This window comes from Melospiza georgiana, chromosome 5 (assembly GCF_028018845.1).
Source record: "Melospiza georgiana isolate bMelGeo1 chromosome 5, bMelGeo1.pri, whole genome shotgun sequence".
In the NCBI taxonomy this organism is placed as follows: domain Eukaryota; kingdom Metazoa; phylum Chordata; class Aves; order Passeriformes; family Passerellidae; genus Melospiza; species Melospiza georgiana.
Genome location: NC_080434.1, coordinates 52,199,950 through 52,224,454, shown reverse-complemented (window position 1 = coordinate 52,224,454; position 24,505 = coordinate 52,199,950). Strand labels below are relative to the sequence as shown.

Genomic DNA, 24,505 nt, shown 5'->3' with positions numbered 1-24,505 from the left:
TTTAAAGCCATCCAACTGGTTTCAGTTGGCATCCAGACAAACAAGAGAAAACTGTGTCTCTTGGAAGAGCATCTGCCAACTCTCTTACACAGGAAAACTAAAAAAGGAGAAATTGCACCCTTCAGGCAGCTCAACTGATAGGAAATATCAAATGGCATGTAAAGCACACTTACCTGCTCACAGAGAACTTGGCAAAGATTGAGTCAGAGGTTGGTGCCACGGAGTGTCCAGGCACTTGTCTCTGCCTGGTGCCTGCTGCTGCTCCCATCGAGCCCAAGGCTAGCAGGCACATTTTCTTCCAAAAAAAGGAATGCAGGAAAGGGGCTGGTACATCATCTCACCCTAGCAGCAACCTCGAGGACTTTAGAGCTAGGAACCCTGATGTATTTTTGTTGTTCCTCAAAGGACAAAACCTGTCCTGTGAGGAGCAGCCGAAGGAGCTGGTTTTGCTTAGCCTGGAGGAGGCTCAGGGTGAACCTCTTTGCTTTCTACAAGCACCTGAGACGAGGGTGTAGGGAGGGGGAGGCTGGTCTCTTCCAACATACCTACAGTGAGAGGAGTGGAGGAAATGACCTTAAGCTGAGACAGGGGAAATTCAGATTAGACATTAAAACAAAGGTTTCACTGTTTGGGTAGTCAGGCATTAAAATGGGCTGCCCATGGATGTGGTGGAGTCACATCCCTGGAGGGGTTCAAGACACATCTGGATCTGGCACTGGGCGCTGTGGTTTAGGGGTTACAGGGGCAGTGCTGGGTGGATGGTTGGACTTGATGACCTTAAAGGTCTCTTCCAACCCTGACGATTCTGTAATTCTATTTTTGCATCTGCTGGTTTATACACACCTACATTGATGAAAGAACAGACTGATGTAATTCCCTACAATAAGCAAGACATAGCTCATGGAAGAGAGTTACTGAATTATTTAAATAGCTCAGAAAATATGATTAACTGCCAGAAATAGACTAAACTATTCTTGCCTCCATTAAAAATAAAAATTAAATCATTTTACTGAAGCAATGAACCAAATGACCAATTCTTTTTGTGGATAAAGATTATTTTGAATTAAAATTCACCCTTGGATGATGATAGCTGTCTTCATGATTCTTCAGCAAATGTTTTTACATTGAAGCTGCCTAAGGGCCTTCACAACAATTCAGAGCACAGCACAGTACAACTGTGACATGGCAGGGATTGCAAAACATGTCTGTGGAGACATTTGGTAATAAGGTACTCTGTGCTCCATCAACTTACAGAAATCACTATTAGCAACAGCAGACTAGACACAGAAATCCACTGCCACCACTTCTGTGCCAGAATAATCAGATTCATGCAAAGACACTCCCTTTAGTTCTCACTGCTTGCCTCCAAGATTAGGTTCATTGTTCTGGACTTGGAAAGGTGGAGGAGGTTTCCTTTTCCTCCAGCACAGCTGCAGTATCAGTTCAGGATCCAGATGAAAAATGATGGCATATACTAAATAAGACTTTAAAAAGTGACAGATGCTTTTCCAGAACCCCTGCAGGTTAAACAAAGCTTAGCAAGTTTTTTTTTCTTTTTTTCTTTATTTTGTTCTCAGCACTAAGAAGACAAATTAATGTTGTTATTATAATCCTACTCCCCCAGGCCTTCATATGTCTAAAATAAACTTGCAATGTCAATAAATCCCATAAAATCACATTAACAATGGAGTGTAAATGGCATCATTTTCTATTAGTGCAAACACATCAGAGAGCAATAACTTTATTCTGCATGTAATGTGCACAAATAAATAAATACATACACAGAGACACAAATGCAAAATCAGATTGTTAAATTTTATTCACCAGCAACTTTGCAACATGAATATTTTGACTTATGCATCTAAAGTTGACTTGCCACTTGTGCAGTAGGTGAAGTTCACTTAGAAGCAGAAAACACTCATGAAACCTGCACAGCAGATGGGCTTCTCTTAACTCAGCTGCAGACAGGCACATTCTCCCAGGCTCAGCTCTCCCTAATTTCTGTTTCGGATATGATTCCAAGATTCCTTGCCACAACAATCTATGCAAAAGCAGTGACACAGAAACTTGGACAGGCTCTCAGAGAAACATCTCAGCCTTCTGTCCCTCCTCTTCCTTTACTTTCTGGTTTGTATTTGGATTACATTTCCTCAGAGAGAGTGCAATGTGTATCTTCCTTGTTGCCATAAGCAACTTCTAGACCCAGGTGCCTTTAGGTCCATCTCAAATGTCGTCATCATGTGGGACTTTACCATGCTTGTCACCACTACCAGTACACATTCCTGAGGGCTAAAGCTCATTTTCACTGTCCTAGGAAAAGTCAGGGAGGAGCAGGGGCCACCCCACTGCCCTTGGTGAAAAGGAAGAATGATGTAAAATAGGGAACTGGGGAGAAGAGAAGCTCAAAACAGCTAAGGGAATCAGGAACTCCAGGAAGCACAGGGAGAGATGAACTAAAAGTGAATGGTTGGCTTGGCCAAAAACATGAAGACAAGGCAGGGAAGGGAGGGGGAGGAACAACAGACAGACACTCACATGGCACAAAAAGCAGACTTGTAGCTAGAAAAAGGGAAAATCAGGTGTTGGGCAATGGAAAGAGACAAACATATTGGACAGAAATCTGGGAGACGTATGAAAGAGCTGGTTAAGACAAGCAGAATGGAGAGTAGGGTAAAGTCCCTGGGGAAGCAGACACTCAGAGGGTGGGCTAAGGATGGAAAGCAGGGCTTAATGAGTAAGTTAAAAGCACTTGGGTATTACAGAGACCTGGTTAGGTTCTCCATGGTGAGAGAGGATGAGAATCTTGTTTCTTGATCAGAAGGCTGGATTTATTTACATATGATATATAATACATTATAACTATACTAAAAAGAATAAAGAGAGAAGTTGCAGAGGCTTGCTAAGCTAAGCTAAGAATAGAAAAGAATCTATAACAAAGTTCTGTATCCAGGGTCTCTGTCCCCAGCTTGCTCCTGTGATTGGCCCTTAATTATAAACACATGGAACATGAACCAATCACAGGTGCATCCTATTGCGTTCCACCACAGCTGATAATCATTGTTTACATTCTTCTTCTGGGGCCTTTGCTTCCCAGAAGATGAACAAATCTGAAAGAAAGGATTTCCGTGAAAAAATGTCTGTGACACTTGGGAGCATATTTTGCCTATTTTATTGTAACTACCTTTAAGAATGATGCAGGACCATAAAATAAAGCAGATTGCAAATTTATTTTTAGCTGAGGTTAGGAATAGGGCAAGGAATTAAAGGAAAGAACCACTTTCACAGCTAAGAAAGTGAACATTGCAGAGGGGGAGGGATTGACATTTTGTCCTGGCTTCTACCCCAGACTTCCTATGATGCGAATTAAGTAATTTAAATTTTAAGGGGTGGTCATTAATTCTAGGTTCTTCATTTTCTGGGGACCTGACTTGGAAGTCCTAAGGCAGATACACAAAAACACTGAACACTCTCAGCTACAACCAAAGCTAATAAAAAATCATGCCTTTTACTCAGTATCTAATACAAGTTACTCTGAAAAAAATGCAGTCCTTGCTGTCTCAGAGAGGGCATCCAAAATTAATTGATACTTTAGGTGTTAATTTTCCTGTGCTTCAGTGGAACAAGTTTGCTTCAATAATGAAACACAAAACTTCCTCTGGCTTGAGTGTTACTCAGCTTTTGGAAATGCTTATATACTCACTAACTTAGGAAATTATATGGGACACTTCTCAAGTTAAAATCCTGCTTCTAACACGGTCTTCACAGTGACCTGCAAGCTTGCCTCCAAACACACCCTGACAAAGAACTGAAAACTGTTCATTAAATGAACACCCCTCTTTTCTGCACTGAGATATGAAAAGAGATTGTAAAAGAGAGTGCTGGGTCAGTTCATTATAGGTTGCTATAACACTTATGTGCAACAGGGTAAAATTTAAAGGCAAGCAGGCAAATTTGAATTTATTACTGCATACTCCATGTGAATTTAGTTATGCATACGTTCTTGTGTGCCTTTTGAGTGTGTACACGTGTGTATGCACCTATGCTTGGGGAGTGTACATCTACATACGTGTGCAAGAGAACTCTAACTCTGCATGAATTAAAAGGGCTTCTTTTAATCTTCCAGTAGAAACTAACACACACCCAAAAAAATTAATCATGTTATTTTAGGTCTGAAGAACCTTTTAATCAAGCGTGAGATGAGATAAAAGCATAGATGTGCTGTAGCCACTTACAACATTAGAGAAAAGGCTATGTTTGCCTTGCCCAGTTTCAAAGAAAACAGAAAATTTCTAAAGGAGATTTAAAAAAAAAATCCACACCAAAAAACCTAAAGAAATAAACAAAAAACCTCAGGGTGCAGACCTCTTCAATTTCCAGTCTGTTGTCAAGCCAGGGGTCAAGGCAGATTCCCAGATGCCAGGATTTAGAATAAAATAACTGAAATTTGAAGGTGGGAATGAAGTACAGCTGTGCTTACAAAGGTACAAACCCAAAACTCTCTCTTCTCCTTGAATTACAGAATAATCTATGTACTGTAGAGGTGCATAATCACATTGCTTGACTGCTCCTGGAAGCCAGGATTGCTCTTATCCCTCCACATTGTAAATCATATTCTAGGCTGGAGTCCTCTCCTTAGCATTTGTGAAAGTGATTTGACAACCTAACACATATCCATTACTGCATATTCAAAAGCAAAATAACAAAAGTGAAAATTAAAAAAAATCTTTATGAAATTGTACAAAGAACACAGAGAAGTTAGCAGAATTTTATTACGGGCTCACCCACAAGAAAAATGTATTCCTGGATTAAAAATACGGAAACTCAAATTTATGCCTGTTTTATGAAACCCAAGTTTAGCATCCTCTTTTGGATGAAGTAATGTAGATGTTACACAGCATAAGAACATTCCAATGGGCCAGCATGGGATAATCTGCTGCCCATAAATCTCCTTTTGATGACACAGTGACTGACTAAAGTTGCAAAGTCTAACAAAATGTGGTATGTTTTCCAAATTCTTATTATTTCTGATGAGACTAGATTGTCTCTTTTTTTGTAATCCATACACATTTCCTTTCTATCTATGACAGACCTCAATGTGTGGTAAAGGCTGACCTAGCAATGCTTTCAGTGCATGCCTTTGGATGGCACAACAAACCAAATGTGAACCTAAAGCAAACCGATACAGCGTCACCTCAGCCCCTGCAGTCAGCTCACAAATCTCTGCTGCTCCAAGCAGCTCCTGTAAAAAGCAGTAGGGCAAAATGACTGTCATTCCTGACAGGGTCTCTGTTACAGCTTGTTAACCACGTGGTCAGTGATACTGAAGTCTCCACCGAGTCTATCAGCAAAGCCTGATACAGCAACCTATTCGCAGCATGGAAGAGATCCATCCCAAAAGTCTAGAGGTGTCAGAGCACAATCAGTGGAGAAAAGGATGGAAACATTTTTCGCACCCAAAACTGGATGGAAAATGGAAGACTACATCAAGTAGTGTTAACTGAACCCTGAGATGGCACTAAAAGGTCCATATAGCAATCCAGTACCCATGTAAGATTTACTAAGACATGTCTTATTTCTTGCAATCAGTTTCTTGACATAAATATAAACTCAGTAAATCTCAGCAGCTTGTCATTCCTAATTTGCAAGGCTAATAATAACAAGGGGATATTTAGTGAAGCATGAATTTTGTGAGCTCTCTAGTCTCAGCACATCTGTCCCTGCTCTCCTGCCAATCTAACCATTTTGGCAAAAGTAATACAGCACTGTCAAGAAAAAGGAACAGAGGAGGAGCATGTAAAGTTTCTGCACTTCGTTTCAGCAGCAGCAAGTTGAAGCAGAGACAAGCACAAATAGATGGGATGTTCAGACAGCCATGGCCATGGCTCCTGTAGTAAGGAGTTTGCTCAGTCTCAGCACATCAGCACCTTGAGGGGAATGGTGCCTGGGGAATGCACTGAGTCCTCATTAAGCTGCCAAAAACAGGCACAGAGTCACAGGGTCTCGTTCTTGCTTAGAATGTGATTTTATTGCCTCCTTCTGTCTGTCGCTCTAGGCAACTGCCTTCATCGCCTGCTCGTAAAACTGGGCCAGCTTGCTGGGGAGCAGCAAAGTAACACTCAGCTCCGAGTTACTATCTCACCAGATGATGTAACTCTACACAGGAATCTTCTAATTTCCACACAAAAGATGAGATGCTGGTCAATTTGCAGGCCCTTAAACCTTGATTTTTGACCTGATCTTAAAACTTTGCCTTCCCGACTCCTGCAAATAGTTACTGGTTTGGAATGAAGACAATAGCAAGGTTGCACATGCAGCCCCTAGCAGAACCACGCTCTAAATATCTGAGAAGAACTGATGGGTATTTTAGGTATATATCACAGTGTCTGTATTTCAGTGCAAGGCAAAACACTTTACTTGAAAGATAAAAATAAAACTCCTCAATTATTTTGGCCTTGTCACATACTTGGTATAGGTTTTTTCAAAAGTGCCAGCTACAGGTATGGCTTCAAACAGAAGTACTGAGCCGGTCTCCACTGACAGCAGCAAGACTGAAATTGAACTACTACCAAGTGCTTTTGCACACTCCACAATATATATTAAAGTATTAGAACACATATGAACAAGAACTTAAGTTTAGCTTGCAGACAGAATAAGTGTTGCTCACAGTTAATTTTACATCATAACACTACCTGTAGCATATCATTCAGGTTCCTTCCCAAGCTCTTCAACATAGTAGAACTGATCTGTAATGCTCATTTTCAGACAACTTGATTCAGAAAGCTGGTTTTAATTTGCAGACCCTTATCATGCTGGGTTTAAGCCAAACAACTTGGTGCATTTCTTACTGACCAAAACGGATGTGAATCAGGACTACGGAACTGTTCTTCCTACCTTCAGTATCTTACCATTTCCTGTGGCACTACTCAAGAAATAAAGCACCACTCTGTTTGAGTTACAGCAGGATCAGACCATCAGGAATAACTAGATTTCACTCATGTGTTTTACCAAGGAATTAATTCTGTAGCTCCACTTAAATGTAACTCAACTTGGAGCTATTAAGCACAGAAGGATAACCAAGAAACGTTATGTTGGAAGGGAAAAAACATACACCAAGTGCATATGGGCAAAGATTCCTTGATACTATGCAGATTTATTGTATTTCAGGATCAAGCCATGTTTAAATGAAGTGATTGCAGAATTATAGATCTGGTTTTACTCCTATTTTACACATGGAGATTTCCTGCGCTAACTTTAATGACAGATGCTGTAGATCTGCTGCAAGTAGAATAAAGTCAGGGTGAAAGTTTGGGGATCATGCCAACAGGCAATGCTCTACCATCTTCCACAGGACAAGAACCTCTGCCCAGGCAGCTTCCACATAACTAATGTGGGAACTCAAATACCGATTTTAGCATATCACTTCTAAATGAACAATTTAAAAAACTTGTTATTCAATATGAAACAGGGTCATTTTGGTGTATGCTTATAACAAACAGAGAAGAACCCTAGACACAATTTTTATTTTGTTTTATATAATGTTTTTTTGATACTGTTTTTATTTTCTGAATTAACAAAGTACGTATTCCTAATTTGCGAAAAGCTACTAACTAATCTCCCAACTGAGTTCACCAAGAGTGCTTTCATACTGCTAAAGTCTCAGGTAAAGCAATAAATTAGTTTCTCTGTAGTCATTTCTTTATCCTCTCCATTTCAGCCTCACTGTACTTCATTCCCAGCATTTTATATTCACAGGTGCTAAAGCTTAGGACATTGAGCCCCAAACACAAACAGATTGAAGCTGGGCAGCAGAAGAGATTACCACTCTGAGGCATCTGTCCATTTCAGCTTTCACAGAGGTGGCAGCTACCGTGACAGGAAGCTGAGTCATGCATAAGGCAATCCAGTGTACGGATCAAAACAGTAATATAGATCAGCACAGGTTCTGAGCTGCGCCGTGGCAGCCTGCAAGCTGCACGGACTACCTGCTTCATATGCAACACAGCTCTGCCTGCTGCCACCAGCCCAGCACCAGCCAGGCAGCAAACAGACAGGGTGAACAGCTGGAACTGATACGCCTGGTCCCATTGCATTCAGCCTGCGTTCGTGGAACAACATATTCAGTTAAAGCTGATGTTGTTGTCAATGCTGTCAAAGACGAAATTTCAAAAGAATTCAAATTATGCAAACTCAAGTTTTCAACTTAGTAAAGATGACTGCCAAAAAGTCTTAGAAAAACGACCGCATTATGGCTGGCATGGTAAAGGGGTAGATCAATGAGCCTCATCTTCCAAAGAAGCTGTCTGAGAAAATGATGATAACACTAAGGCAGCAGCAATATGAAGTGATAGTCTCTGCATCCTTATCAGGAGCTGCTTCCACAAGCAAATTCCTACCTAAGAACTGCCTAGTAGTTTATGCAGGAGAAGCAAAGGAGATGGCCCAGCTGAGAGTCAGTCTCAGCAAAGTAAGTAAGATGTAACTCAGCCCACACCATAAATCATTTCCTTTGTGCACTCATTAACTGTCTGCAGCCTCAAGGAACTGCTTTTCATCTCTGTATTACAGAAATTACCTGTTCATGACACCAGCCAGAAAAAGGCATGCCTAAGCATATTGGCTACACAAAGGCTAAGGGAAGTGCAGATAAGACCAACAGTCTTGTAGGCAGCGACACATACGAAGCCTCATTTCCTAGGGAATTGCATCTCATGACTGTCAGATTTTTAAACCGAATTATAGCAAAGCTTCAGGCTTGTCTTAAACAGAGCATCAGAGAATCCAGATAAATATGCATGTCTACCATGACAGGCTTCAAGTGAGATTAGCTCCTTATTGGACACTGCTGAATCCTACAGGAATACATTTGGATTAAAAGTGGGATTTTTACAGTTCCTGGACATTCAGTTCCCAACAGTCCCACGACCCTTCCGCCCAATGCTGACATTTCAACATTAATGGTTGAAATATATCCTGCATATTTTTTCCTTTTTGCACGTAAGCACATTCTCCCCTGCCCAGCTATGTTCACAGAATTTAGAGGAATGTTCTGTCTTTGAGAAGTAATATTTCAAAATATACCCTTCTGCTTCATTTGTTTGCAATCAGCCAAAAATTTATGGGGTGCAGAACTAACAAAGCAACAGCAAGCAAACAGCACCAAATTTACTCCCTCACACTCACATGCAAATACATACGGGATGCAATTCTGCATAAGCCATATTTCTTTAAGAATTCAGGATTTTTTTAAAACAAATCTGCTCATCAGTACTTAAGGAGCCCATCTGGCTGTCACCTTCGTTTCTGAAGCAGAGATGAGCAGTTTGCTTTCGCCTACTTTAGCAGCAGTGCCTCCGCGAAAGCCAGCTCAGGCTCCCCTGCTGCTGCCACAGCGGGCGACTCGTCCGCCGGGGACCACGGCAGCGCAGAGGGGAACGCAGGCGAGTACGGGTCTTAAACACGGCGTTTAAAAACACAGTAAGACTGTTTCGTGTACATTGTACATTTTGTATTGTATATCTGGAAATAGACAAATCAGCTTCGTATCAGTTACAGCGCATGAAACAGCGCATGGTATAAATACCACCCGCGTTAAAGACTTTTGTCGCCAGCCTTTCAAACACGGACAAACACCTGCAGAGTGTTTGACAAATCCCTCCGTCGAAGTCTCCATCCTCCCCCCTAGAAGGGATTCCCACGGCCAGCAGACCCACCAGGCTGCGGGCAGCCCCGCGCCCACCCCTCCCCGGCCCCCAGCCCCTCCTCTCCGCCGTGCTGCCATGTCCCTGCCTGCCCGCCCCTCCCGGGGAGGTTTCTAAACTCCGCGGCTCGCCCGGGGCCCGCCGCTCGCTCCGCGCCGCCCTCCGGCGGGGACCGGCCCGCCGCCCCCGCCCGCCCCCGCGCTCGGCGGAGCCGGGCCCGACCCCGCCGCCCTCCTGAATATTTCATCGGCGCTGCCCAACGGGATGCCCCGCCACTGACTGCTGCAAAGGGACCGCATCCCGCCGGCGGCGCGTCTCGCTGCTTCCTGTCTCTTTCATTCTTCAAACCGCAGCTTTTCATTTATTCCGATAAATAAATAACTGATTAAAAACAAAGGAAAGAAAAAAGCAGCGAGAGCATCTCTCCTTTGTATCTGAGCAGGTGGGACTCCTGTGCAGGAGATTACGGAACACAACGCAAGAAGGGCTCTGAACTCTTCCGAGTCCAAAGGATGAGCCGGCAGCAGTTTTCCTATAAAAATCCGATCCCGGGGCTGTGACACACTCGGAGGAGCGAAGGCGCCGTCAGCCTCACCGGAGGCGTCCCCGCTTTGGACACCGCAAACCCTCGCTGGCGGAGGGGGAACCAGAGCGACTCGCCGGCCAGACCGCGCTCCGGGCGCGCAGCCTCCGCCGCTCTCCGTCCGTGCTGGCCGCGCCCGGCCGGGCGGCGCTGAGGGTCCGGCTGCCGCCGCCGCGCCCGGCACCGCTCCGCCGCAAACTTTTCTGCCCGCGCCCTCCTCGCCGCCGCCCGCTGCAAGGGAGCGGCGCGGGGGCGGCCGGCGCTTCGTCTCCTCGCTCCCGCCGCGCTCCGGCGCCGGGCGGCGGCCGCAGCCCCAGCCCCCGCCGCACCGCTGCCGCGGAGGCAGGCGGCGGCCCCGGGCAGCCCGAGGGTCCGCATGGCCGCTGCCCTTCAGCCGGCGGCGAGAGCTGCTGGCGCCGCCGCGGCGCTCCGGGGGCTGCTCTGAGCCGGCGGCTCGCCCTGCGGGATGTGGCCGGCCGGGGCGGGCGGCAGGCTGCCCTGCCCGCGGGACGCGGCGCTGCGGCGGGCGGCGTTCTCCGGCAACCTCGCCGCGCTGCCGTCCCACCTGGTGCCGAGCGGCAGGAGCGTCCGCGTCTTCATCAGCGCCAACCCCGAAGGTAACCGCGGCTGCCGCGCCCGCGCCGCAGCTCCCCCTGCCGCCCGCAGCGCCCGCGCCGCTCCCGGGCAGCCCCGCTCCGAGGGGCCGCCGCTCCCGGGCAGCCCCGCTCCGAGGGGCCGCCGCGCCCGGGCAGCCCCGCTCCGAGGGGCCGCGGCGGGGCCGGGACCCGCTCCTGCCCCTCTCCGAGAGGGCGCCGGGGGCGGGCGGTGCGGGGAGCGGTGCGAGGCGGCAGCGGGGTTGTGGGACGGGCTTTGCCGGGTGTGGGTGTACGAGCTCGGAGCGGGGTTCGGAGGCACCGGTGTAGGTCGCTCCTTAAGTTTTATGTGTGTAAATGACACGCCCGAAAGGCACCGGGGCGCGGGGCATCCTCTCATTTCTGCGCTGTCGGAGCTGCAGGGCACACGGGGATCTGGAGACACGGAAACGGGCTGCCTTCTAGCGAAGGGGAGCTTTCAGGGGGGATGTGTTGAAGAGCTCTCCTGGGGGGTCTGGTTAATAAGAGTTTCCGGTATATTTCACAGCACCATGAAAGCAGGTCCTAGGCGGCTGAGGCTACGGCTAAGGTGATCCTTTGATCGCGGCTATACTCTGCTTCCAAGGAAGCAAGCCTTGAAACCTGCAGTTTTAGCTTAATAAAGTCGGGGTCGCATACCCAGTATCTGAATTAATTAGGCATCCTGCTGTTTAAAGCCTATTTTTAAAATTACCCTTTGATTCGAGGAATTTGCATACATTCAGGAGGTGTCGTTCCCACTTGTAAGATAGGAGTTGCTGAAGCATATTCCCACTTGAAGCACGGAAATAATAAATTAAGCGTTCACACTTGTGACGTTACTTGTCTGTAAAAAAATGAGCCCACTGTATTCACAATTATCTTTCACACCACCACCCACCACCTTCCCCCCAACACTTCTAATTCAACAATACTGTCGCCTTTTATGCAAACATCAGAGATCTGAAAATCATGCCTGAAATGACAAAATAGTTTGAATTTTGAAGTGAAAATTGTCTTGGCACAAATACTTACAGGAGTATGAGAAATAGTGCTCACAAGCAAAAAAAATTGGCATAGTGCTGCTTTGAAGAACTCCCACACCTCCAGCACTTCTTAGTTTCTTTCAACACAAGGAAACTCTCTGGTCTCATATTCAACATCCCTGTTTGTTTAAAAAGATGACCTTCTTTAAGGAGGGCATGAAAATGTTTGCAGTTTATTGCTGCAATCCAACCAAAGAGATATAAAAATAGTGATAATTGAAAAAAAATCTATTTGGCTCTGAAAGAAAATTACTGGGGATTTTTAGAAAAACTGAAACTCTGGAAGAAAATTACTGTGGATCATTAGAAATGGATTTCTGCCAGCGTTGCCTTAACTGGGAAGCTGCTGATGCCTCTGCATTTGATGTGAATGGCATTTAGGGTAGCTTGGTATGTTAGCTAGTTATTTCCTAAAATAGAAAACCCACTAAACTCATTCTGAAAGTTGAGATTTAAAGCCATATATATCCATTTCCAGGATTTTTCCCTGGAATTGTCATTTGAAAATATCAGCTTTAAAAAAATCCCAACACTGAAAGAAAACAATTCAAACGTTTTGGGATTGTTTGCATTATCTTTCTTGTAGTCTCACATGGACACAATGAATAACACTCCTCAGGCCAAGTGTTTTATCTGCGACATTGTTCCTGCTTTTAAAATTAAATTAAAATTTAAAAATTTCAGAGTGGCTACAGGTTTTGTTTATGAACATTTAAGGACTCTCAATGACAAGAAACACCATTACTAGTTATTGGTGATAGCACTGTTGTTGAAGTATTACTGACTAAATGTGACTTTTGAAAAAGGAAACATGGATCAACAAGAAATTAGCCTATAATGGGATTTAGACATCATCTAGTAAAGTACTTTGAAATAGAACTGTTGTTGGTAAAACATTTGAAAAAGTTCACTGTGCAAATATTCTGGATGAAAAGGTTGAAGTATTCCTACTCAGTAAACCTTTTAACACATTCAGCTACAATTTATATTTGCATGACTAGGGCCTCTCTTGTTAATTTTCAGCGTATCTACAGTTTATACCCATTCGTCTTGATGCAGAGCATTCCTGAAAAGGGCAGTGAGCCCCCAGACTCAGAGGTAGATTTGAGCTGTGGTGTCAGAGAAGCATGTGGATTAATCCTGCTAGCAGTCACAAGAGTAATTTATCTACCACTGAAAGTGTACAAGCCTAAAATAAGTTTTCTTGAATTATATTTAGTAAGTGTGTAGGGGAGAACTCTGGTAATCAGTGTTTGGTCTGTTCTTTGTAAACATACTTTAGTATGACTGAAATACATTATGTTTTTATTATGCAACTAAGAAAGTGATTATTTGAAAATTTTCTTAACTAGAAGTCCCTGAAAAGAAAAACTGGAGACAGTGAGCATGGGTAGTAGGAGCAAGATTGCTTAATTTTGCAGTTTTGTTTTCTAGAGGAAATATTGTAGATAAATGAAACTGTGTTTCCCTCTACTAGTTAGCAGCATTGTCTTGCTCAAGTTGTTGTTATCAATTAATCCATCTTCACATCACTTAAAATGACCAGATCTTTAGAAACATGGAAGTTGTTCTATTATTTGAATACAAATAAATCTGTTTTCACATTTCAGTAGATATAAGCAATAAGCAATATTTTGAATATGCATTTAAATAGGCATTTTGGCTAAGAGAAGTTGAAGATTTTTATTGATTTTGGTTTTCTCAAGATATTTTCAGTATTTCAGAGTGACAAGAAAAGTAAGCCATTTTTGCCTGGTTATAATGAGTGCTTTGCTGTTCCATGCAGCAATCTGTGCACTGTTAACAGCAAGTCAGCTAATGACAGTTTCTCTGCTGCTCAGTAGTGCTTGTGTAGATGCCTGCCATGAACATACAGTTCATGTGAAAAACAACAGGTATAAACTCCCATATGGCTCCTTTACATGGAACTGTGGTGTTAGCCCTATATAGGTTCAAAACAGTCCAATGATTCTTGTCACTGCTTCAAACATAAAATCATTTGTGCTGCAAAGTTAGCTGTTTTGAGCTTGGTGGTGTAAGGAAATATTTTGAGCTCTCATGGAAACTGGTGCCTAAAATGGGGTTAGGAATTTGTCTTGAAAATGAAATTCAGTGAATTGAAACAAGCAGTCAAAACTCTGAACACTTTAAATCCTATTGGTTCTCCTAAAAGTGGGAAAATCAGCCCTTTGCTAGTTTGACTCAAAGTCTTGTTATTGTTTCAATTAGTTAAGACATGGATAATTTTTTTTACTCTGATCTCTTGGAGTTTTAGTTGTGAAGATGCCTTAGTAATCAGTAGAAACAAATGAATGCACTGACAAGGGATGTGTATAAAGCCAAGTCCTGCACACAGGTGGTTCCATTGCAGACAGGATGATAATACCTTTATATAGAACCTGAGTGTGTCCTGACATAGGTGGTGTTAGTCAGCCTGATCTCAAAGTGTAAACAGGGTTGCACCTGGCACTTCACACGACAAGGATGATCCCCTTCCCCACCACTCTTTCAGCTACACAGTGCACTCTCCTTTGAGCAGCACCCATGCATACTTCCTGAGTTCCAGCACTGGATTGTTGTTACTGGATTTTGCTGGTTAATAGTTTTTAGCCAATTTTAGCCTATTAATACTCTCTGTTATACAAACAAACAGCTTTGATGAGATCATGAACAAGCTTTGTTTTAACAGCCCTGTTTAATTCCTCGTGGTTTCTGTATCTTCAGTACCCATTTTTTAAAACCATTAAACCAGCTACTAGTTTTGACATCATTTACAGTCTTAAGTATGAAGTCCTATGTATACATGCAGAAATATAAAATTAAGATCTGATTGTATTAGAAGATACTACTGATGTTACCACCACTTTAATAATTCCATTGTCCCGCACAGTATAAAACCAACCTGTACAGCTGGAACTTCACCAACTTCCCCATGAATTGCCAGAGTGAGGTTTCCTTGTCTTACGCTGTGGAATGACTTTGAGTTTTCTTGATTTACTCTTCAGTTCTTCACCTTAGTTCATTTCCATTGACATGCATCATCCAGAACATTGCATTAATTTGAAAAACACTCTGTTTTGTGAAGTGTAAGTGTTCAATGCCAGCTTTTCTTATGTTCTCATGAAACTTGTAAAGCAAAATTGCCACCAGCAGTTAGTTCTGTTTACTAGAGAAGAATTAAATAATGACTGCAAAAACAAGTCTTACCAGTGTTTTCATTTGGACCTGTTGTTGTAGGCTGCTTTGCAGGAATTACATGTGTTTTTATCTATGTTATGTACATGTGAAAGAAAAGAAATTCATGTGAATTTGTAGTTTAGAACATGATGGTAGATAAAACAGATGAAGAATTATGGTTGCTTTATTTACAAAGTTATTGCCATATGTGATAGGCATAATCTGGCATTCTTAGCATGTTCAAGGTCTGTTATATTATTTTTACCTGAAATATTGTTTTCCTTAAAGAAAATATAATTGAGGAAATGTTAAAGTGGAAAGATATTCAAAAGCCAGAATAATGCTTAGTTAATGATGGTCCGTTGTGACCAGTCCCAAAATACCATATGGTGTCCCTACTTGGATACGTTACATGAAGATCTTTTTATAAAGACAATTTTATATAATCTGGGTGGAATTTATTCCCTAGCTAAAGAAAACCACAGATGTTCAAGTGTATGAAATTGCAAAGGAGGTGTTGCGGAGATGTGGAGACAAATAACTCCAGGACTTTTTTTGTGCTAAGTGTTAGTTCTGGTTACCTAATTTTGTACCTATTTATGGGTTTGTGTGACGCACATCACTGTAGTGTTTAAGAGTCAAAAACCAAGCTACCACTTGGGGAGGGGGAAAGGAGTTCAGTATCTCAGAGTCTGGGGGAGAAAAACCATTAAAGTACCCAGGTTTGGTGTAAACCTTGACTTGAAATATGTCTTATTTCAGAAGGTCCAGAGGTTAGAGATACCAACAGTTTATTAAGTTGGAAAGCAACCTGCCATTTCCAGTACTTCTGTTCCTATGTATAATTTTCTCTTTCCTCTTGTGCTATGAAACAACTCCATTGTTGGGGTAATTGAGAACAAAGCAAGATCTGACTTTCCTTGAGACTGTATGACCAAGTTCTATGTAGGCTTAAACTTTTTTTGCAAGGCAGAGCCAGCCAGTACAAGATGGTTTTTTGCTAAGTAGATCCTCAAGCCTTTGTTGCTGTTATTCTGTCACACAGATGAACTTGAAAAAATGTAATAATCTGACAATCTGTATGAAAAGATCTGCTCTTCGTGTCCTCCTGTTCTTCATGTGAGTTGTTTGCTTATGTGGCCTGTGGACTGGGCTAAGGATTTCCTCTAAATGTATTAAATATGGAAATGGAAACACTGAGAACTTTTGTTTCATTTTCCACAAAATTTTCATTCATGTACTCAAAAGGTAGGATGTGCATTTGTCAACAGTACTATAATCAAGAGGTGTTGGGTGGGGGTATTTTAGTAAAAGAGCAAGTTATGTAATTTGTTGGGTTTGTGACTACTTCTTGCTATTTAGAAATAAGCAAAGTTACCTGAAACTCCTGGTCATCAATCATCTTCCCAGTAGCAACACCTGGAGTTATCAGCTTCAAATGAATTAGGTATTTACGTTATCTACTTAAAATTTTTGACCACATGTCCATTATTTTTAATATCAAAAATATTGTAACTTTATGTATCTACAGTTGTCTGTACCCACATATGCACACATATATAAATTATGTAAACTACTCTAAACTGTACAGCATGGTATAAATGGATGTGTGACACTCTAGTCACACTGTCATAGAGTGTATTCAAACTTGCTGGTAGAGCTCAGTTCTCTTGTGAGAACTGAGTATTTTCAAAGGGTATCACTCAAGGTTGTATTTCTAGCAGTACTGAAGAGCTGCCTAGATCCTGTTGACTGCTGTTGTAAAAGTAAAGGCTTTGCAGAGGAGGTTGAATGCTTTACATAGCATTGAAAAAATAATATTAAACAAAGCAGAACCTACCTACAATTTCTTTTTTTTCTTTCTAGCTTGGCGAATATTGCTTTATTTCTTTGGATGTATTTGCATGCTGGACCGTGCTTCATTCTTAGGGGCAGTGGCTGTCCTTCAGTGATGAAGGGGAGCTTCTGGACCCTTGACAGTTTCTAAGTACAGTGAGGGACAATGAAACAACTGTGCGAATTTCATGTGATATTAATTTCTCAAATAATGTATTAGATGACGAACAGCTGTGGTGTTCAATCAGGTCTTTGTTGGGAATTGCTCCCTCAGCAAGGTATGAGACCCTTAAATGAGAGACAGCACCAAGCAGGCAGTGTCCCAGAGCCTTCTCCAGTCAAGAGAGGGGAGCTTCTTTTCTGCCTGCTCAAGGGCAGTGGGGTGGCCTCTCAGCTGAGCAGCAGTCTGCTGAGCAGCAAGCTGAAGAGGATTTCCAAGGCTGTGCTTCAAGGAGGCCACGTGTATTCTGTGGTGGGATTTGTGTAATCACATAAGAGCAGTGGAGTACAAAAGGTACTTGACTGCATAACTTGGCATCCTATCTCTAAGCTCATGCAGCAAAATAATTCCTCTTAAGAAACTTGCATACAATGACTGTGTGGGCATGTGTCCACAGATTTGTGAACATGCAAGAGAAAATCCTACCTTAGACTTTAAGATTTGTTTGGACAATTTTAAAATATATGTCACATAAGAAAACTTCAAGGAGTTACTAAACTTCTAATTCAAGATATGAGTTCAGTGCCCAAGTGGTAATTTTGTCATCTAAAACAAATGAAATTTCTTTTAATTTAGCAGCTGAAAGAGTATTTTGTGTGCGTGCTTTCAGGCTGCAGTAATAATACATTAGTAGTATCTACCTACAGTAATTTAAGGTTTTAATATATTGAAGGTGGTAGATATAAATAGAATATCATAAATAGTCATGTGCATGGATTACAAAGAAATCTGGCAGATTTTAATATAGGCAGCACTGTTCAAGAAAACTGCTTTAGCCCCTTGCTGGAATTTTAATTAAAGAAGGATAATAATAGATAGAATTAGAGAACACAGTTTAATAATGGTTGTGTCAGTGCTCCTCTAAAATAAGGCCTGACACTATTCTTATTAATATGAGGTTTGCATCAGAGAGAAGTTTTTACTTAGAAAATCTTTAGTCAGAAGGGGAGTAGGGATAAATCACAGGTAGCTGAAAACAAGCAGTGTAGCAGAGTAAATGGTAAGAGTAAAACAAGCAGAGTAAATAGTAAGGAGGCCCAAGTCAGTGCAGCCTGCCGAGTGCATGGTGCTGTGCTGGGTAAGGAGGCCATGTGCCAAATGCAACTTTTTTAAGCCGCCTCACCACCACCACAATTAAATGGCTCCATCTGTCTTTGACCTGGTCTTCAGCTCCCTCTGTCACCACCTGTTACTGCCCCCTGGAAGGGATGGGACACTGGGCTGCACAGACCTTAAGCCTGAGCAGCTACAGTCATTCTTGTGCAGAATAGAGAAAAAAAGTCACCTTTAGAGACTGGATTTATCAGAGTGTTCAAAATATACTTCCTGCCAGAAACTGGAAAGACTAGAAAATGGCAGGACTTCCACACTGAACTTCATCCAGAGTCATGCTGTTGTGTGTATCAATAATTGGGACCGATCAAATAGCTGAAGAGGTCAGATTTCAAACTGTCAGAGCTGGTCAAATACTCTTGTTCAGCCTGCTCCTAGCATTTCCTGGGGTGGCAGAACTGCATTCTTCAGTACAGTAACAGTCCTCTGTGGAATGATTAAACCCTTGAAAACATTTATTAATAGAGCCCATTTCACCCTCCTAGCCATTGAGTACCTTCACAGTCTCATCTAGGCTTTATGAATCTCCAAACTGAAACAGGTGTTGGGATAGATAGTTATTACAGTACATGTATAATACCTAGCAATGTTATTTGTGAAATTTTTACTTAGTCTCTAACTAGTAATGTTTTACAAAACATTAAGATGAAAGGAGAATTCATGACTAAGATCCTTATCTGGAAAGCTTTAGTTTCAGAGTTTAACTAAAGTTTAAAATACTAGATTAAGATGACTTTTAAATGATTGAGAACCAATGAGTAACCATGTGGGTTAAATGTTTTTAGATGAGAGGAGTTATCCATACTTGAAGAGTTATGCAAATCAGCTGTTACACACAAGATAAAGGAGAAGCAAATGCAGTAAAATCAGGCTTAGTGAGTTGGACCAGAGGAACCCAATACTCCTCTCTGACGCTGGCAATTTCAGCTGTATGATGAAAGAATAATAAATCACGGGAGGGATAAAATGATGAAGGTGATGTCTTTCTGCTTAATAACCTGTGAGGGCCTTTGCTTCCATGAATTTATCTAGTTCCTTTACTAATTAGTCAGTAGTCTTGGTAGTTGTGACAACCTTTCGAAATCTTGAGATGGATTATTGCCCAGTAAAATGCCTAGTCCTGCTGAGTTTATTGGGAAATTTTTTATGAACAAGACTGTGCACATTCACCAAAGAGGAGAGCTCAAAAAACAAACATGGGAGTATCTCTGGAGAAAGGGTACCTAGAAGCAGGTCTCCCTAAAAGAGTAACTTTATCCAAAACCATCATTATAATGATCCATTTTTGTGTATGTGTATATAGAAAGAGAGGTTAGCTGTGAAGGCCTGGGTACCCAAATGTCCTTATTCCTACAGAGTTATTACAATGGAGCCATAATAAGAAATAAGGAAACGACAGCATTCAACAATCTAAGGAGCGTAAGGTATGAAGTCTGATCCAAAGGAGTGTTATGCAGGACTCTAATCTGAGAGTTACCTAATTATTGAGAATTTTCCACATCTAATTAGGCCAACATGACACATCTAGAGGATCTTGCTTTACTGTCATAATTAAACATAAATCTTGTATGACCACTTTATAAGTGATTTTTTGAAATTCAGGACTTAATATTTTTATTTTTCCATACCTACTGCTGTGTAATAAAGGCCCCACAAATTCTAGAAAAGGAGATCAAAAGAAAAATATTTTCTTCCTTGATAATAGTTGTGGTGGTTAGATTCATAGCCTGTACTGTTCTGGCAAGACAAAATAATAAGTTCTGAAGAAAATTTCTATTTTTCACTCTATAATATTTGTGATAGCTCAGATATCAGTGAGCAATAAGTGTTGATCTTTTTAGGAGTGGTTGCTAGAAAACACTAGGAAAATTATAGGATCATATTATTATTTGATAATGGTCTTGTTTTATCTATATATGTATTGCATTACATTTAAAAGTGATGAAGAATTATGCAGTGCTCTTGAAACAAGTTATTGAAGCATTTTTGTTTGCGTGATCTCTGATTTGGTACATCAAAATGCAAAGCAAAGCAAAACACAAAGCAAAATTTGGATCATGATTTACTTTGAAATGCAGGTCATCTCTGACATGGGGTTATAAAGAACAGAGCCATCTGTGGTGGGCAGAGTTAGTGCCATTGAGTTCCGTGACACGGCACCTAGAGCAGGTGTGTGTGGCTGGCACAGAGTCCAAGGCACATTAGACAGATATTTCATTAGTCATTTTTTTGTTGTGTAAATCACAGACTACAGGGGGTGCAAGGGACCTCTTGAGGCTTTCAGATCAGAGTGCTCCTGTCTGAGGCAGGAGCAAACTTACCTGTGCCATTCCTGGCAGATTATCTCACTCTTCATGAGCTGCCTCCAAACTGCCTCCAGTTAAGAAAATCCACACAAAAGCAGACTTTACAGTAGCAGTGGTGTGTCTTCAGTGGCACTGTGGTCCTGCTTACAAGCAACATACAGACACAAAATAAGCTCATTAGTCAGTACAATTACCAAAAGTAAAAAAAAAATTATTGAAAACTTCCTTGTTTAGAATGAGTTTCAATAACTTTCAGTAACTGGTATGTAATTATTCACAAATTTCTCAGATCCAGTTTCTCCCTCCTCATCCTTTTACCGTGTCAGGAACTCAATCTGAGCATCTGTACAAAAGATAGACAATAACAATCAATAAACTCCTGTAAGGATAACTTTATCAGGGATGTATGTCCTACAGCAGTCTGCTTGTTTCAGGTAAAGCTTTTCTGGAAATAAAGCATTCATGAAGTGTCTGTAATTTAGGGCTCGTGTTACAGCTTTTGCTTTGGTGGTTTGTTTATGAATGGGAGACTCATTTATAGGATTTCTCTTATTTACATGGTGATTTGTAGGTCTGATTTGTTTAATGTCAGTTAATGTGTTAGCAATACTTTTCAAAAACAGAACAGAAGACATGTAGAAAATGCAGTTCATCATTTATTCCTCCTTTTTTTTTTTTAGAAAACGGAGATTAAAATGCAAATAATCTCTTTACACTCTACCTGTTTTAATTAAAACTGTTCTATTTTACACTTTCTATAATCAGCCATGTATAATATTATATAATTCTATTAAGCAATTCCACTGCTGGTATATTGTTCCAATGTTAATGCCACAGTCAGCTCCTCACAGTCATTATGTAAATTCAAAATAGTTTCAAACAAAATCTCCAGTTATAAATTCAGTTGCCTTTAACTGTGTGTGGCAATTAAAACATTGATTTTTTTGTCTCTATTCTGTGGCCAAGGGACAGATACCCTTGCAGGCACTGAGAAAGACTGATACTGTCTGGCAGTGCAAGAAATAGAAATAAAGTCAAGTCCACCCTTTCAGCCAGGTTCTACACTGCCACTGAGACCTTAGCAGCACAGAAGATCTTTATCCTCCTTTAAAGGTAATTATAATTCATTGGGTATTATAATCAGGAAGAGTAAAGAGTTGGGGAGGTTGGTTAAAGTAATTTGAAAGTGCTAATCTGGGAAACATTCTGTAGTTCAGTCACTGATTAATGAAATTGATATGCCATTTGAAAGTTTTCTTTAAATATTATTTTCTGTATCATACTTGTATCAGGTATTTGTGAGAAATTAGACTTACTTGTTTCAACTACATCTGCTTGTCGAAGTGACTAGAACGTGTGTTGTCCTTTTTCAATTACTAACTCCTCAAGATTGTTAAACTGCAAATTTACTGTTACATGTAATGTTACATGTTTACACATAATCATCAAAATGTGGTTAGCAAGCAGAATAAAGTAATCAAACCTAGAGCAAGAAAGCAATAGTTAGGAAAATCAAGACATGAGAAAAATAATTGATAAAAACAGGTATATTTCAGAATATCGTAAAAATAGCCTTTTCGACTGGATTATATAATCTTCACTAAAAATAATGCTTAGATGAATCATTAGAATTGGAAGGGTAAGGAGAACAAGGTCTGATAAATCACTCTTCCTTTACATGTCAGTCACTGTTTGCCTCTCAGACATTACATAATCCATCAAAACGAGCCAGCTTTGTAAATTATTTGGCCATGCTCAACGAGTTTCAGTGCAGGCCCTACTTGGAATTCTCAGTTTAAGAACTGTTGTACCACAGGGCCTGTAAGTGGGTGTTAATACCTAGGTTGAAATTGCCTGCCACTAAGTGAAGTGGTCCTTAAAAATCACTTGAGATCCTCTTCTTCAGGCAAGGCCTAGCAGAGTATCTGGCATCTCTCCCTCATGTAGTTCCACTGTCCTGGGCTTAATGCCCTCTTGCAGCTGCTCTCCTTTGCTGGGGTTGTCGTTTCATTTATTCATCTTTGATGGCAGTTTCTACAACAGCCATGAGCTGTTCTGACTGTTCGATGATGTTATTTAATCCTCTCCATTTAGCATCAAGAAAAAAATCTGTTGCAAAGAAAACTCCTACTGTATTGATGCAAACTTACTGCACTGATAGCAAGCAGCTGCTCTTATTCTTATGTGGGTGCTTCTGCACACCCAAAAGTGTCAGGTTCGAGGCTTTTTCATCTTCTGGCATAAAAGCCTTCACATCATTCACTTGAAGCCCACACATTTCTCAGTCGTGCTTTTCCAGTTGGCCCAACAGACCTCACCAGTTTTGTAGTGTCACTCAAATTGTGGCTGTATTGCACCAAATTTAAGGAAGAATGCAAGCTGGATTGGAACTCCATGGCTAGTGCACTTAAAGCAGAAAATTTAGATCAAGGAAGGGCAACTTTATCCAGGAGCCAACAGTGCTTGCAGAGCTCTCCCATTGTTTAGCAGTACTGCCAGATGAAAAGTCAAATAGGAGTTTTGAATTTCCTCACAATGAGGTGTATGTGATGGTCCTGTACCAGGCTGTACTGTGAAATAAATGTGTGCTTTTATGAGACTGGCTTTCTTGTGGTTTTTTAGGGCTCTGCTGTGCTTTAGGCTTTCTCAAAGCCTGCAACATACTACTTCATTCTCTTCCAGCACTTGAACCTGCAGTTAGGATGAAGAATGTCTGTGACATCCTTTTGCTTTATTGACTGCCACAGCCTCATTACCTTAAATGCCATAACACACCCTGATGGTTTTCTCTTTGGTCTGTGAGGTGAGAAAAATAGTAGCAAAGCTATTGCAGTGCACATAACTTAATTGTTAAAAACATTTTCCAGTGTTGTAAGCCATTTTTCTGCTTTCTGGGAAATCCCATAATTTTTTGAAGTGTGAGTTGACACCTCTCAATGAATCAGTGGGATTTTTGCTCATAACTTTTGTACTGCACTGGTCTTTATTTGTGTCATCTGTTACTCATTTTTCCACAACACATTCAGAACTCCTCTGTTAGATTTTACAAGAGTTTTTTCTTTCACATTGATTTTGATCATAGTAGCAAATTCTTGTCCTAACGGGCCTTGTTGTTTTCCAGTGCTTATTTTTCATAATCTTTGGTGTTCTGCAGAGACAATTTTCAGACTTAATCTTGATGTTTCCAAATGTGCTGTGTCTTCAGTTTCTCCCATCACATCATTTAATTGTACCACAATAATGGTTTGCAAATTGTCATGTTTTTTCAGGAGCTTTTCCTGACTGGCTTTATTACATGAAAGATTTAGACTTTTTTGAGTCCTTCCACCTGTGCAGTCTGCGGAGTGCACACAGCTCTTGCCCTGCAGAGGTGCAGCCTGGGTGTCGCTGACGCTCCTGAGGTTTGCGCCATTCCCGTGTGTGCCTCAAATCGCAGTCAGGGGACACCAGGACACCTCTGCACCCAGCAGCACTCTAGGGGCAATGTGCAGGTTTGCAAATCTGCACCTATGCAGGCTTGGGGCAAGATTCCAGGTCAACCTAACTTCTCTTTTTTATTTAGGAACATCTATCTATAGGGGTGCTGTGTTCCCAAGGGCTAATGTGAGGTTAGTTAATTAGGACGCGTCTTGTGAGATAAAATTCTGCTTCAGAGTTTTCATCCATGTCATCGCCACTAGAGTGACACAGGAGTGTGTACTGTTTATTTAATGGTTGATTGATTTATTTATGGATTGAGAGATTTCATGCAGACTGTGGAAGTCAGTAAGGTATCAAAAGATTTAGGCTTTCAATGCATGCCAAATGTAGAACTTCATTTAAAATCTGCTGAGATTAGCAGATCTTTCCACTAACTTCACCAGCTTTTGCATCCAAATCCAAATTTGTTTCATGTAAGCATGCTGCACATAAAAT

General features: G+C 41.5%; 1 protein-coding gene across 1 annotated transcript in view; it reads left to right on the top strand.

The window, feature by feature from the left end:
* The first annotated feature begins 10,747 nt into the window (after window positions 1-10,747).
* NWD2 (NACHT and WD repeat domain containing 2) overlaps window positions 10,748-24,505 on the top strand; it is a 51,367-nt gene continuing 37,609 nt past the window's right edge. Inside the window, exon 1 of the mRNA XM_058023758.1 lies at window positions 10,748-10,898. Within this exon, the coding sequence (XP_057879741.1) occupies window positions 10,748-10,898 (151 nt within the window). The remainder of the gene's footprint in view (window positions 10,899-24,505) is intronic.